This window comes from Lacerta agilis, chromosome 10 (assembly GCF_009819535.1).
Source record: "Lacerta agilis isolate rLacAgi1 chromosome 10, rLacAgi1.pri, whole genome shotgun sequence".
Lineage (NCBI taxonomy): Eukaryota > Metazoa > Chordata > Lepidosauria > Squamata > Lacertidae > Lacerta > Lacerta agilis.
This window is the reverse complement of record NC_046321.1, coordinates 29,409,424-29,425,776: the sequence shown is the minus strand read 5'-3', so window position 1 is coordinate 29,425,776 and position 16,353 is coordinate 29,409,424. Positions and strand designations below refer to the sequence as shown.

Genomic DNA, 16,353 nt, shown 5'->3' with positions numbered 1-16,353 from the left:
CAGTTCTTGCATACATATAAGTTTTGAACCATATCCTTTATACAAAAACTCCAGGACTGGGAACCAGAGACCCTCTATGTGGGCTTCCAACTCCTATCAACTCTGACCACTGGCCATGCTGGCTGTGCCTGAAGGGAATCGGAGTTCACACTCCACATCCTTGGTGTTGCTAATATGGTGCACAAGAACACAGCAAGCTGCCTTAGACCAAGTTAAACCATTGCTGCTGCTAGGCCTTTATCATCTACAGTCTGATTGGCATTGGCTCTTCAACATTTCAGACAACTTTTCCAGCCCTACCCCAAATGCCAGGAGTTGTGTACAAGATGTCCCAGGTTCAAACTGTGCACACTTCCTATTGTGAACCTAATCAGAGATTAATCCCAATTTCATCCTGACATTTCCCCTTCATATGTGGTTGTATATTTATGTTATTGGGGATGTCTTGTACAATTGTTCTTTGAAAATATTCAAAAATAAATAAAAGTACAAACAAAAATTTGCCACCAAGTTACATCCCGACTTCAACTAGTTCTACCTGCAAGATCTTGTACTGCAGTCGTTGCTTAATTCCACTTGGACTGCATAATGTTCAGCTACCAAGGTCTGGTTATTCTACACCATCAATGATATTTACTGTAGCTCAAGTATACCAATGATATGCCAAGTAACTACTAATCCATAATTCTTATCTGCTGTTCAAGAAAACGTGACTCACCTTTTCACACACATAATAAAATGAAATTACAGCTCAAATGCAAGTGTTCTAGAGTATATTCAACAGCACCAGAAGATTGTAGAATCATTGTACTGTGATCAATTAGAGTCAGAACAGGCCAATTTATATGAATGGATGGAAACACACCTCTTTTAAAAAACAAACACTGAACACCTGAACAGAAGTAAAATAAAAATAAATCTAGAGTATTTCAAACTGTGGTCAGTTGTATCTAACCAAGTCACTTCAACCTAAATGAACACAGTTCATTCTTTCTCTCTCTCATGTACAGCTGTTTGGGCTTGATAAAATTAGTATATGTTAACAATTTTCAGTGCTTCCATTCCCTACCCCACCCCCATTAAGCCAATAACATAACACTAAATTGTCTTAAAATAGTTGCAAGTAAGGAAAAAAATCAGTCAGTCTACATCCCAATCCCAAAGAAGGGCAGTGAGAAAGAATGCTCCAACTACCGCACAATTGCACTCATTTCACACGCTAGCAAGGTTATGCTTAAAATTCTACAAGGCAGGCTTAAGCAGTATGTGGACCGAGAACTCCCAGAAGTGCAAGCTGGATTTCGAAGGGGCAGAGGAACCAGAGACCAAATTGCAAACACGCGCTGGATTATGGAGAAAGCTAGAGAGTTCCAGAAAAACATCTACTTCTGCTTCATTGACTACGCAAAAGCATTTGACTGTGTCAACCACAGCAAACTATGGCAAGTTCTTAAAGAAATGGGAGTGCCGGATCACCTCATTTGTCTCCTGAGAAATCTCTATGGGGGACAAGAAGCTACAGTTAGAACTGGATATGGAACAACTGATTGGTTCAAAATTGGGAAAGGAGTACGACAAGGCTGTATATTGTCTCCCTGCTTATTTAACTTATATGCAGAATTCATCATGCGAAAGGCTGGGCTGGATGAATCCCAAACCGGAATTAAGATTGCTGGAAAAAATATCAACAACCTCAGATATGCTGATGATACTACCTTGATGGCAGAAAGTGAGGAGGAATTAAAGAACCTTTTAATGAGGGTGAAAGAGGAAAGTGCAAGATATGGTCTGAAGCTCAACATCAAAAAAACTAAGATCATGGCCACTGGTCCCATTACCTCCTGGCAAATAGAAGGGGAAGAAATGGAGGCAGTGAGAGATTTCACTTTCTTGGGGTCCATGATCACTGCAGATGGTGACAGCAGTCACGAAATTAGAAGACGCCTGCTTCTTGGGAGAAAAGCAATGACAAACCTAGACAGCATCTTAAAAAGCAAAGACATCACCTTGCCGACAAAGGTCCGTATAGTTAAAGCTATGGTCTTCCCAGTAGTAATGTACGGAAGTGAGAGCTGGACCATCAAGAAGGCTGATCGCCGAAGAATTGATGCTTTTGAATTATGGTGCTGGAGGAGACTCTTGAGAGTCCCATGGACTGCAAGAAGATCAAACCTATCCATTCTCAAAGAAATCAGCCCTGAATGCTCACTAGAAGGACAGATCCTGAAGTTGAGGCTCCAGTACTTTGGCCACCTCATGAGAAGAGAAGACTCCCTAGAAAAGACCCTGATGTTGGGAAAGATGGAGGGCACAAGGAGAAGGGGACGACAGAGGATGAGATGGTTGGACAGTGTTCTCGAAGCTACTAACATGAGTTTGGCCAAACTGCGAGAGGCAGTGAAGGATAGGCGTGCCTGGCGTGCTCTGGTCCATGGGGTCACGAAGAGTCGGACACGACTGAACGACTGAACAACAACAACAACAACAACAACAACAACAACGAAAAAAATTCTTAGTAAAGCTTTGAATATGATTTACTAACATTTATACCACATCTATAGTACAGAGTGCTATATGGTATAGAGTTCTGAGACAGCTATATATAGTATAGACCAGGGGTGGCCAACTCCCAAGAGACTGTGATCTACTTTCAGAATTAAAATCTGGCAGTGATCTACCCCTGTTTTTTTGGGTTCAGCTCAAAGTTGTTGATCTTTATTGGGATGAGGAATGCCCCGTTTTTAGGAGTTTGGCTCAAAGTTGTTGAGGGTGACCTTTTTGGGGGGGCTGCCCCAATACTTTTCTTACGGGGGGACAACAGAAACTTTTAGAGATTTCTTTGGAGAGAGTTGCATAAAAGCACTCACAAATCTGTACGCTGCACAAACTCCTTTACCCACTTCCTTTTACCTACCTATCAAGATTTCTTAAAAAATACATGCCTTCATCCATTGTTAGTGTGACACCTGCGTCACCAACTGTTTGATATCAGGCGAGTACTGTGTCAGGGCCAGCTTCAGGGAATCCTTAAGGTGCTCATCTGTCATGTTTGCTTACTCTTCATCATTTTTAAATATGAAAATGCAGATTCACACAAATAAGTAGAACCAAAACATGAGTGTAAAGTTTTGCTGCATTTTCTCCAATTTGGAAATTTCTGTCTAGGCACAAATTCCCAAAATGATGATTCTTCTGCACGGGCCCTCAGAAAAATGTCATTTTTCAGAATTAATATCTCATTTTCAAGAGATGTTTTGCACAATGAGTAATTTGTACTGATAATGACTACAATTTTTTAAATGTCCAAATCAGAAATGAATGGAAATGACATGTACTCTACAATTAATTCATTTTTTTTTGAAGTCGCCAAATCTTTTTTCTAACTCCAGAATAACAGAATCAATTTCGGCCACATACCATATTTTTCGCTCCATAAGGTGCACCTGGCCGTAAGATGCAACTAGTTTTCAGAGGAGGAAAACAAGGGAAAAAAATATTCTGAATCAAATGTTGTACTAACTAAACTATTTAATAAACTACCAGTATATCAGAATAATATTTCAACAATGTAAAGTGAACAGCAGTCAACAGTGCCATTAAGAACCACCATCACTGTCATTAACAAATGAGGAGAGACTTTATCCCCTAGTAAGGGGGGGCAGACAATAAATATGTGAGCTTCCCACATTGAGTCCCTTAGCTCTAAGGACAGTATGGTTTGGACCTACACAATTATTTTAATAAAGGCAAAAGAAGTGGGACTTTCTTCTTTTTTGTTCATTACAGAGAGCTCTGGGGGCTTTCATATGAGGTAGGAATGAGGGAGAAATCTGATTCAATTTCCATTTAAAGTCAAACCTACCTACCAGTAATTCACATCTTCCCCAAATGTTCATCTTGCTGCTGCTGCTGCCGCCGCCTCCTCATGGGTAGTGATAAATGCTACCGTACTTTCACAGAGGGAAGGCTGGGGAGTGGGGTGGGGGAGGGAGGGAGGCTTGGGAAAGAAGCTTCACACTTCCATCCTAAGCCTCTGCAGGGATCGCTCTCCTGGATGCTTGGGAGGTGCCAGCCAGCCACCTGGCAGGCATGCAGGGAAAGGGGAGGCAGCTGGCTTTGTGGCTCCAAAGGGACAGGAGCCGCTTACACGGGTAAGAACTCTTTGCCTCGGCAAGAGGGAGGCGGGACCATCCTGCGCAACACACACACACACACACACACACACACACTCACACACACACACACACACACACTCACACACAGAGTGTCCATTTCGGCAAGAGCTCTCCCAGTAATTGCCCATTGTTATTGAGATTTTGGGAGTGGGAGAAAGATAAGAGTTGGAGAGCTTTTTACAGGGGGAGAGCTTTATTCCCCTTTTAGGCTGCTGTTCACTAAGGAACCCAAGATCTACCCGCGATCTACCAGGAACTTCCTCGCGATCGACCTGTTGGCCACTCCTGGTATAGACTAAGTCCAACAATCTCTTCTCTTCTCATGAGAAGAGAAGACCCCCTGGAAAAGACCCTGATGTTGGGAAAGATGGAAGGCACAAGGAGAAGGGGACGACAGAGGATGAGATGGTTGGACAGTGTTCTCGAAGCGACTGGCATGAATTTGGCCAAACTGTGGGAGGCAGTGGAGGATAGGGGTGCCTGGCGTGCTCTGGTCCATGGGGTCACGAAGAGTCGGACACGACTGAACAACAACAACAAAGTCCAACAATTATCATAATCAGATTTGCAAAGCTGATTTAAACTGGGCATTGGAAAAAATTAGATCCATTTTAGAAAATGGAAATTCACACCACTGCTTTCCACCTATTTAGAATTCAGGATAAGGGCTTTTATAAAAGCACAAATATCAAACCTTTGCACAACAAAGTGTTAGTTGACAAGAATGTTTCCAGCAGATAAAGCATCTATATATTATAACCCCATGAAAGTAGAAGAAAATGCTCATCCTGCTATGCATAACAGCCATGCCATTTTGCTTTGCCATACAAAAGAAGTCAAGTATTTCATTTGAAGGTGAAGCTCAGCTATACGTTGGCTACAAAATACTTTCACAATTTTCATTTTTAGACCAGTCAAAAACCTCCTGTTCCCAGTTTACTTTTCTAGACTCGGTTGTGGGGTATTGACAACAGCTGGTTGGAGAGCAACACAGATCAAGCATGCTTGTTGTCAGTTTGCACTAACTCCACCTCAAAAAGTGAAACTTGGGCTCTCTGCCAACAGCCAAACCAGTTGAATACACTCTTGAGTCTCAGCCTCCATTTCAGATTTCCCTCTAATAGGCTCTTCAGCTAGCCTAAGAATATACATTACAAATGGGGGTGTCTAAGCTAAAAAGAGTGTCCTTTCTGCTAAAACTGACAGAAGCAGAGCAAAACTGTATCTACAATTTACGTTAAACAATCTTCTTTGCTTCTCAAATTACCACTCAAGTAAATTTCAGGATTTGAAGACAGTATACTCCAATTGCTCATTAAACTGAATCTTCACATGTTAAGTATTATTATATTATTAAAGTTGTCAGACTATTAAAGAAATCTTAGTAGAGTTTATCAGTCTTGTGAGGTATAACCAAGAGACTAAGCCTGTAATCATATGTACATTTATCAGTAGTCCTACTTTGTTCAATGGATTTGCTTGAGTAAGAACGCACAATGCTAAAAAATGCATTTTGAGTAAAAGTGCATTAAAATTTAGCTCTGTGTGCATTTGCATACGAATGAAACTGTTTAAGGGAGAGACATTCAGTTTTCAGATTATTTATGCCTATGTTACAGGAGGCACCACCCTAGAAGAACATTTGCCTTTGTAAAGAACAAAGCTATGCCCCCAAATTATGCCTGACACCTGCAGTTTTACTTAAGAACTTTTGGTAATAAAGAAATAGTTTTGTAAAAATCTGTTTACATAAGCCAATTAATCTTCAGAAGCTGAAATTCTCATTATAGAATTATGAAGCTTCTTCAACTAATAAAAGGTTGCAGCACTGCATTTTGTAGGCTTAAAGTCACAAAGCTGGATCTGGTAGCAGGGTCACTATCTTTCCAACTGCTATTTGGCTATCTGAAAATGCCTGTATTTAAGTTTTTCCTGCAAGTTCCAAAGATCTCAGAAGCCCGCTCTGCAGTAACTCAGAGCAGTGTGTGGCTGTTATAACTTGTTTTAATTATACATCAACATGAGGTGGTTTTTTTTTAAAAAAAAGGTGATCAATAAATTAATGAGGATTATATTTGCACCCCAGTACCTTTAAACTTTCCTGCCACCCTAGCAATTCAAAAGCACGTCAAAGTGCAAGTAGATAAATAGGTACTGCTCCAGTGGGAAGGTAAATGGCGTTTCCGTGCACTGCTCTGGTTTCGCCAGAAGCAGCTTAGTCACGCTGGCCACATGACCCGGAAGCCCTCGGCCAGTAAAACGAGATGAGCGCCACAACCCCAGAGTCGTTTGCAACTTGACTTAACTGTCAAGGGTCCTTTACTTTTTTTTAACCTTTAAATTTAGCCAGTGAGATATGGCACTAAGGTCTGCAGAAGGTAGTAGTATCAGTTAAAGGTGTGTGCCCTATCTTGAGAGCAGAAACACTTTTCAATACAGCAAGGCTACTATTGGATACAACCATATGAAATCAAATTCTAAACTGCCACCTATAACTGTGTTGATCAAATACATATTTGCATCCATTTGAAAGACAGTGTTGTTGCTTTGCAACTTTGTTGTTAATCTATATTGATTTTTATTGGCTGTAAGCATCTTTAGGTAAACATGCCAGTTTTGCTCTCAGATTCAAAACCTTTCCCAAACCAGGGTTAGCTTAAACAACTGCCACCAAGAAAGAGCCAGTAAAAATTTCTGCTGGCTCAGACCTTGAGGGCCTGAAAGATGCAGTTCCAAGGCAGTATATAATCAGGTAATAAATAAAAATGTTTGCAACTTAGAATTCTAGGTGCTTTGGGAAATAAAACATATAAGCCCCATAGACTGAGATAAGGAAACGGCATCACTCCAGAGCCACTATTCATGTGTTTCATGTCCATGCAAGGCACAAGAGTTCTCAACAATGTGCAGCAGTAATGTGGAGCAGAAAACTTTTCAGAGCTTTATTTTTCCATGAAAATTTCTGTTTCATAAGTTCATTAGCAAAAATGAAAAGATGCCAAATGCAAATATTAAGTAAGCTTGATAGTTTCCAAGATTTTAGTTTTGTTTATTAAATACAAGAAAATATGGCAAACTAGATCACTGTTGGAAATTTTTCCAGGAAATCCATGTTGAAATAGGTGTTACAGTTTTCATCTTGGAAGCCACAGAATACACCAGTTATTTGTAAGGGCAATACATAAATAGCAAACCTTCCCCAAAATAGTAATATTAAATGGAGTTATCATTATAGTGGAGATCAGAAGGTGGCACAATGTATCTTTACTACAGTAGCTGTTAGAGCTAGAACACAACCTATACAAGATTGTTCCCAGCCTGAGTCATATACAGTAATAGGAAGTGAACTGACCAGTAAACCCTGAGAAAAAATTCGTACCCGCTGCTTTGTGAGACATGTTCAGGTGAAGAAAAGGCTACGGATTAAACCCTACACCTGGCATGTCCAAAGTCCATTTCGGGGGCCTAATCTGGCCTGCTGGTTGGTTTAATCTGGACCCTGTGGCAGTTTATTTCCTGGGGTAAAAATCATAAAAAAGCTCAACAACATCAATCCTTTTTTTTTTTTAAAGGGTCAACAACTTTGGAACTTGCAACCAAACTTTCCTTTCCTTTGGACCACATCAGTGAAGCCGAGAAGGTTGTTGGATGCCGCTGCCTTCAAGCTGCAGCTCCCAAGCCTGCATGCTCCCCTGATCAGGTGAGGTGAAAGATGCCTGCTAGGGAGAGGGCACGGACAGCAAATTGTAGGGACTTGTCACTGTCATATTTGTTCTTTACTCTGAAATCAGCAATGACTGCAAGACTTCCCTTTTCCATGCATTACTGTCCGCCTCATTCACACATACCTTGCTAAAATCATTTCCCATGTAAACCAAAAAATACACTAGTAGGCAAAAATGAAGTGATTCCACTTCCCCAACTTCCAAATGTGAACATGTACCTACAGTAGTCACTAGTAATGAGGCATTCTGCAGTGGGTGTGTTTAACTCATTCACTTTATTTAAAAAAAAAAACCCTGCCATCTCAAGCACAGAAATAGCGATGGAAGTACAGTAATGCAGTAGTCCTGTCACAAAAACATTCTTCAATAGCAACAAGCTCTCTCATGTCAAGCAAAAAATGTTTTTGCTTCAAGAATTCAACTACAAAAAAGTTGATTAATTCCCTGCATCTGGGGCCAGGATTCCTCTACTCTTCAATTTAGATTCCAGTAAGTTCTCAGACTAAATCAAACACACTTGCATTCTCTTTCAGGGTTTAGACACTGTTCAATTGACTGGACAAATATACAATGAAATCAAACATGTTGATAAAACATGGATCATTAAGTATTTTTGGTGGGGGTGGGGGTGTTACATTTACAATGGCAAATTTATTTTATATTATAAGACGGTGTTGTTTCTAGTTATACTAAGCAGTGGTGCTACATATTTTTCTGAAATTCCAGATTTCATCTTGCTATAAAATTAGGTACTGCTTTTGATAAATTGAAATTCATATTTTGTCACTTGAATATGTGTGTAGTCAACTGCACCTACAATAGTAGTTACAATTAATTGCTAAAGCCCAGCCTCTCCTGTCTTCCCACTACTTGAATTAAAAAACAAAAACGAAGAACACCATACTATTTTTTTGGTCACACACTTCCATTTCCCTTGCTACTGACAGTGTGATGTCCATTCTTCCCATAAAAAACAAACTTTCTAAAAATAAAATTTTATTCTTATCTTGTCACTGCACCTATATACATCCAAACTTTAAAATCTTTGTTCTACATTGTTACTTAAGAGCTAGTTATTGCCTTTAAAGTCTGCTTGCAAGATTTATGTCTGAACTATCAACTGAGATTCTGCAGACCTTAGGAACCTGAGATCAGAATTTGCTATATCCCCTTTACAAGTTTCACTCTTTGACATGCTAAACATCTCACAAAGATGGAAATGTGAGGCAAGCAGGTTGACTGATCAAGCAAGCTCATCAGCCAAGCAACTTGCAAACCCAGTCTGCATCTAAGTAGTAAACCATACCTGCCAGTGAGGGTCACGCTACGGCAACTAAACACATTGTTATGTTTAGTCATTAGAGCAAATGAGTTTTCAAAAGACAGATGAAAAGGTATTATATGCAAAGACTGCACAGATCTATTCTACTAAAGAAATCCTAACCAACATGGTGCCCTTCATATATTTTTGACTAAATCCATCACCAGGCATGAGGACCCTCTAGCCTGTGGGCCTACTTAGACCTAGCACTGTTCCCAATTTGGCTTGTGAGGCTGCTTTCCCAAAACCACACCCACCTACCCCACAACTGATGTCATGTGATATCAGGTATGAGGCAGATTGTGCATTGGCAGTCATTATCTACTGGGAGCCTTAAAGTACACTCCCAATTGTTCATTGGCAAGGGAGACTTGCTATGACTGCTGATCAGCTGGTTTTGGCAGTGGCAGCAACCCTACTGGGATCAGCTGAACCATGGAGTTCCCCATATAGTACTCCATAATGCACTGAATCCCTGCTCAAAGTAGAGCATGAAGTTGGCCTGTATCAGCAGCTTGATGTTAACTTCCAAGTCAGGCTTGAATGAACTAGAATTTCCTTTGTAGAACTGCCAAGTAAAAATATGTCAACTGCCATCACAGTGACACAGAGTAATTTCCAGGTGGGCAGAGGCTCGCCTACCTGTCAAAATGGCCCACCATTGGTGGGAGACCCCAGGGTACAGCCCACCAGCTAGATACAGTTCCCCACCCATTTTACATAAAGCACCCAAGACCTCTATTTGCTGCTCTGTGCAATCATGTGTTAACTCTCACTGGCTACCACTCAATGAGAGCAACCTGGCAGTTTACTACATATTTCCCACAGGACAAGCACCTGCTAGGTAAGTACCAATTGAGGACTCATTTTAGATGCTTAATCTAAACATTGTACCAAAATAAGTAAGAGAAAAGCTGTTTACTATCCTTTCTCCTGAAATAGTAAACAACTATGTGCAGAGGTTATACCAAAGCTACATGATTAGTAATGAAATGCACAGCATTTTTCTGCTCCACCACTTACAAAGCAATAGGTTATTCATTCTAATTAGTGAAGATACTGTTCTTGGTGCCTTATTACACTCACAGTACTGTTTTTTTCCAAGTACTGAGATATGAGAAGTCCTGCAGGTCTACCATCTAATTTGCAAAAGTGACTACAAAATATCTACAACCACCATACAAACTCTCTTGTTTGGCACCAGCATCTGTATTCAGAAATGCCGCATCTGTAGGTTGAAGTTATCAATCATGGGTAACAGCTGTGTTAAACCTAGCCACTACTTAACAAATCAAGGAAAATATTGCATGCACATATATACCCACCCCACCCACAATTATAGCAATGATTCACTGAAGAATAGCAATATTAGTCTTCCTAGTAGTTTTAATACTAGGGGAAAAATTCATCTTCAGTATCAACACCACCTGTAGGATTATTCTGCAACTGAAGAACTAATACACCAATCATAGGTACTATTGAAAGCTATAAACTCAATACATCATTTTGAATGGCAATACTGTAACTGTAAGACTGTGAGGTTTTTAGAAATACAACTTTTCATATAATGCTACATGCCTACTTATCATGTATTCATATGCTTAAATATTCCCAGGTATCATTCATAATTGCAGTGAATGCTTCTCACAAGCCTGTTTTATGGAAATGTTCCGGTATTTTGAAATACTATACTTCAAAAACTTAAATGTGATCACAAGAAAAACTTTGTCTTACCTTGCCCATTGCTCCAGGCTGTGGACCCCTCAAGCCTGTCTGTCCTCCTATCTGCGGAGAACCTTGCTGCAATGTCTCAGCCAACAAGTTACCAGCATTACCCATTCCTGGGTTTGAGTATGACATGTTGGAACGTCCTCTTCCTGCTCCAATCGAACCATTTAAAACTTGCCCCTGCATCATGCCTTGTCCATTTCCAGAAGCCAACATACCAGGATTCATGCCAGCATTTATTCCTGCATTCATTCCCATTCCAGGCGGATTTACTGGATTGTTCACTGCTGGCATCATTCCTGCAGTGGGTTGAGTAGACGGACCTTGATTTGGTCCACTTGCACCCATCCCCAAATTTGGAGATGTCAATGCTGCCTGTGCCATGGGGCTTTTGACCATACTGTTTAAGATTCCCATTCCAGGATTGTTCTGCTGGGGTTGGCTGGCCATGCCCTGACCTGGCCCACCAACTCCCATATTAAGGTTTGGTGAGCTACCAGCACGTAACAGTTCAGACAACTGTTTGTGTTTTGAAGCAGCATCTTGTGCCATACCAAGACTAGTCTGCAGCTGATTAATATCACCACCATTGGTAAGTCCCAATTCTGTGGAGCTGATCAGTTCATCTGGTAAGTCATGTTCCAGATCAAACAGGGATCCAAAATCTAGGGAAAGGAAAAAACAAAAGAAATGGTTTAGAACACTGAGAAGATATTTCATATCAAATTTAGCTCTTTTCAATGCTGGCACTTTTCTTATCCAATTAACTATGCAGCAAGCCTAGAAGCATAAACAGTTTGGGTTTTTTTGTAAGTTTTTCACATTTCCCCAACTATATAAAAGCTTCACACAATTGGCTACCCTTCTTCTCACTTCATTAAGACTAAAATGGGGAAAAGATTTTGGAGAATAGAGGAACAATTCTGGGAACACATTTGGAATAAACTGCCATTTGGATCAATCTCAATTAAAACTTGAGAAAATGCTTTAAATATAGCACATCACTGGTACATGTGCCCAGCCAGATTATATAGAATTAATCATAACACATCCAACCTTTGCTAGCAGGAATGCAATTTATCTGGCTCTCTAGTACATATGTGTGGTTTTGCCCCAAAATTATTCCCTTTAGGGAAAACGTTTTTCAAACAATCAAATGATGGGACAATCGCTACAGCCCTACAATAATTTTTCTCCTCGGATTTAGAACATAACCAATAAAAACCTGATTCTCCATTTATTAACTGTAGCTAGATTAGTGACTGCAAAATTTTTTGGAAAACTTTAATTGCAAATCTTTCTGAAGCCTGGATTTCATAGGTATTGTGCTTCTGGTCAGATTACCGTATATACCCGAGTATAAGTCGACCCAAATATAAGCCGAGGCACCTAATTTCCCTACAAAAACCTGGGAAAGCTTATTGACTCAAGTATAAGCCGGTTCACCTTTGCCGCTGTGGTAGAGGAGGAGGAACGAGCAGCCCGAAAGCAGCCCTTTAGGCTGCTCCTTCCTCTTCCTCCTTTGCTGCTGTGGAGCTCACCCCGTCGCAGGGTTTCGAACCGCCATTCTTCTGATCAGCAAGCCCTAGGACTCTGTGGTTTAACCCACAGCGCAATGTTCCCTTGTGTTATACAGAGAAGGCTAGGACCGCCTGCCTCACTTGAGTATAAGCCGAGGGCAGCCTTTTCAGCACAAAAAATGTGCTGAAAAACTAGGCTTATACTCAAGTATATACGGTAACCATTTTACAAAAGGAATACTGACTGGAGGGTGGGGAAGGAAAATTCACACGTTCTATATGACAAGTATCCTTTTATTTACTTTGTTAAGACAATCAACTCATGGAACCTGTCAGGGAACTGCCACCTGGCCCACTGAGGGGAACGGAGGGTCCATTAGCATACAGAGAGCCCCAATTGAGCAGCAGCACCTCTTCCAGCAGGGAAAGCCGCCACACCTCCAGTGGGGAGGAGGGAAGGAACCAGTCTGGCGGGGAGAGGACTTAGGGATGCCACTGAGAGCCCCAGCACCTCTTCTAGCCAGGAGCCACAAACAGGGAGCCTGGTGGGGAGAGGGCTTGGGGATGTTGCTGAGACCCTGCGCTCACCTCGCCCGGCTGGTCAGGAAGGAGGCACGCCATTTCCGTCGCCCCAGTTGCGCAGAGGAATGAAACGCAAGTAGGGTAGGAGGAGACTTGGGGTGCCAAAGTTCTTATGCTGGGGGAGAAGCTAGAAGGGGCCACTCCCGGATTCTGCCAGCGACTGAGGCAGACATGCATTTTGTAGCTCAGCACTGTAAATAGTATGCACAATAAAACAGCAAAAGACTGTTTGGGCTCCTGCTCCGTTACTCGTGAGGCACCATTACACAAACCTTATGAGGAGACACTTTCATTTGATTGCCTTTCTTGGAACATCTAAAACTACAACCATCAGCCTCTTTTTTTCTTTGTTTTCTGTATAACTACTAAGCTCTGCATTCCTTGTTTTGTTACTTGAAATTAAAAATGAGTTTTTAAAAATTCACATTTTCCCTCCACAACCCTACAGAATATGTCAGGCTGAGCAATAGTAACTGACCCAAGGTGAATAATGCTTAGCAATGGCTTAAACCAAGGCTCTCCTGTGCAAATCAAATAAAATATCAACTATACCACATTCCTTCATATTTATATATTCAAGGCTTAATTTCTTTTACTCCTGCAAGATTCTAACTAACTCATGTTGAAAGCTTTCATTGTAAAAATAATGTCACATTGTGTTTGTAAACCATTGATTGTGGTGAAAGAACTGGATCTGGCTGGGAGGCCAGATACCCGCCTCCCCTATTCTGCAACCCCTCAGCAGGTTTGCTTTGACAGATGGGCAGTGCTGACCATCTATCAATCATCTGACATCACATGGCTCCTTTTCCTTTTTGCCCATGCAGTCTGAATTCAAGCCACTGGAGGCAAGGCACGACATTTCTCAAGCACCAATGATCAGTTTATTGTTGGCACTTGAAAAGCACTGTGCCTTCTTGGCTAATCCCAGTGGGGCTCACTGTCAGTGCACATCACCTGATCAACACTGTCAGCAAGTCCCGTTTGCAAATAAACAATTGGAAGCCCACTTTAAGCTTCCAAATGCTCTTTTAGAGCCACATCCTTGCCAACCTATCCATGACATCACACAGTACTTCAGGTGTCAGGCAGCTGGCTCTGTGGCTTGGGGCAGCCAGACTTGCAGGTCAAACACTAGGTCTAATAATTTACACAAGCTAGAGGTTCCACACCCATGCCATATGCAAAGAGTTCAAAGCATTCCAGAGATGAATTTGGTATATCTTACAAATAGACTTGCAAAGTAGGTCAGTATTAAGACCATACTGAAGATGGGGGCAAGAAAACAGTAGCTAGTGAAAACAACTAGCAAGCTCACAGCCGAAGTGAAATGAACCAGGAACTTACTATGCAACACCAGTTTTCTTCATGTGCTACTATAAGAATACCTCCTTCTTGGTTTTCTTTTAGCAACTTAATTGCCTGGACTAAAGGTCTTAAACACGCTATCGTTCATACAAGTATATTGAGTTTGCATCAGCTCAATCTACTTAAACCTAAAGCAGCTTTAAGCACGGAAATACAGGCAGGAAACCTTGGTTCTCTTCCTGGTCCCCATACATGTCAGTGGAGCACATATAAGCACACTCTGCTTCTGTTCTGCCTTCTTCTGGGTCCCAAAAGACGCATGTGTTGGTGATCACATGTCATTTGGACATGACTAAAATTCTCATCACCTGTAAGTACACATGTATGTATGTATGTGTGTACACACACACACACACACCCTCCACCATGAAAAAATACTTAAACAAAAAACCAGAAGATCACAAGCCTTTTAAACATCAGTGGGTTTGGGGGGGCAGCAGGTTTTAAATGCTACAAGCCTCAACTGCCAAATGTTAGGCTTAGTGCATCTATTTATGCAAAACCATTTTGGACACACAACAAAGGAAATAAATGATAGTGCCTACAACTAAGCAATTACAGCATCTTTTTATTGACTCTGTACTTTCAGTTTCAAAACCTGTTTCACCCAACTCAAGCTAGAAAGTAGCCCTAAACACCCACTAAAATGCGCCTGCAAGAACCTGCTCCATCTTTGGAGCACCCTTATACAAAATGAAATTCAAATGTTCAACATACTATACTTCAGCAATTTGATATTTCAATAAAATATGTATTATAAAAGATATTCCACACAGTATTTATGTGAGAGAATGACCTGGTTCAGATTCTACGCCATTTCCTCCTAACCATGTCTATCTGCCCCACAACTGAAGTCATATGCTATGTCCAGTATAGGGAAAGTACGTGGCTACAAATGTTCCTTTGCAAATGGGGCTCACTTACAGCCCCAAGAGATCTGCAGAATTACTTGGATTCAAACCACACCTGCTGTCTCCAGAGGAGAAATGTCCATGTGTAGATGCAGTATGAATGCAAACTTCGCCAGTAAATGGACTTCAAAAGAGTTTGCTGTAACTGGTCCCACTTATCTGTCAAAGTTGGCACATGAGAAGTGGGAGAATTAAGGAGCCAACCTGCCAGCCATATCCAGTTTTGCACCTCTAGTTTAGAGATGTGAACCAGGACAATTTTTTGACTACGGTTTAAGTGTGGTTCTCTGTTCCACATAAATGTACAGAGACAGTAGTAAGAGCATAAATGATGTCACTGCTAGATCTCCCTGGTAACATGGCCCTTTCCCCCACACAATTCTTCCACCTCCAGATTTCTTAAAGCAACTTGTGTTATGGCAACTATTAATAAAATTGCATTCCTTAAGAGAAATTTATCTGCTCTGACCCACCTTTACTACACAGAAGAGTTGTGGAGTGGAGATAAAAAATTAAAGTGTTTATTTCTCATTATGACCAGCTTTCCCCACTTCACTCATTGTCTACTATTTACAAAGCTTGAAAGCCTGTTGCTAACAATCTAAAGTCATGCCTGCATGAGTGAACATGGGGCTTTTAAAATTATTTTAAAAGAAAACTACCACAGAAAACTACCCATGGGTTGAGTTATTGGGTTGTTTTTGTTTTGATTATGCATTTTGTGGTTTTATATTCTGTTTTTATCCTGTGAACTGCCCTGAGACCTGTGGGTTTAGGGCAGTATACAAATTTAATAGATAAATTTATATTAAGATTCTGTCCGCGAGCAGCCATTTTATGGATAATCTTCCCCTCCCCCAGTTAATTTTCTTTCTTCTATGATTCTATGGTTTCCTATCTAAATTACTATACATGTCTACTCAGAAGTAAACTCCAATAAATTTAGTGGGGCTTACAGCTTAGATACATTCTAAGCCAGGCTTCCTCAATCTTGGCCATCCAGATGTTTTTGGCCTAAAACTC

At 40.9% G+C, this 16,353-nt stretch overlaps 1 protein-coding gene across 2 annotated transcripts in view; it reads right to left on the bottom strand.

Moving 5' to 3' along the window:
• The window catches only part of EP300 (E1A binding protein p300), a 78,611-nt gene that overhangs the window by 49,779 nt on the left and 12,479 nt on the right, over nt 1–16,353 (bottom strand). For both annotated transcript variants that reach the window (XM_033161754.1, XM_033161755.1), the window contains exon 2: nt 10,956–11,614. In XM_033161754.1, coding sequence (XP_033017645.1) covers nt 10,956–11,614 — 659 coding nt within the window. The remainder of the gene's footprint in view (nt 1–10,955; nt 11,615–16,353) is intronic.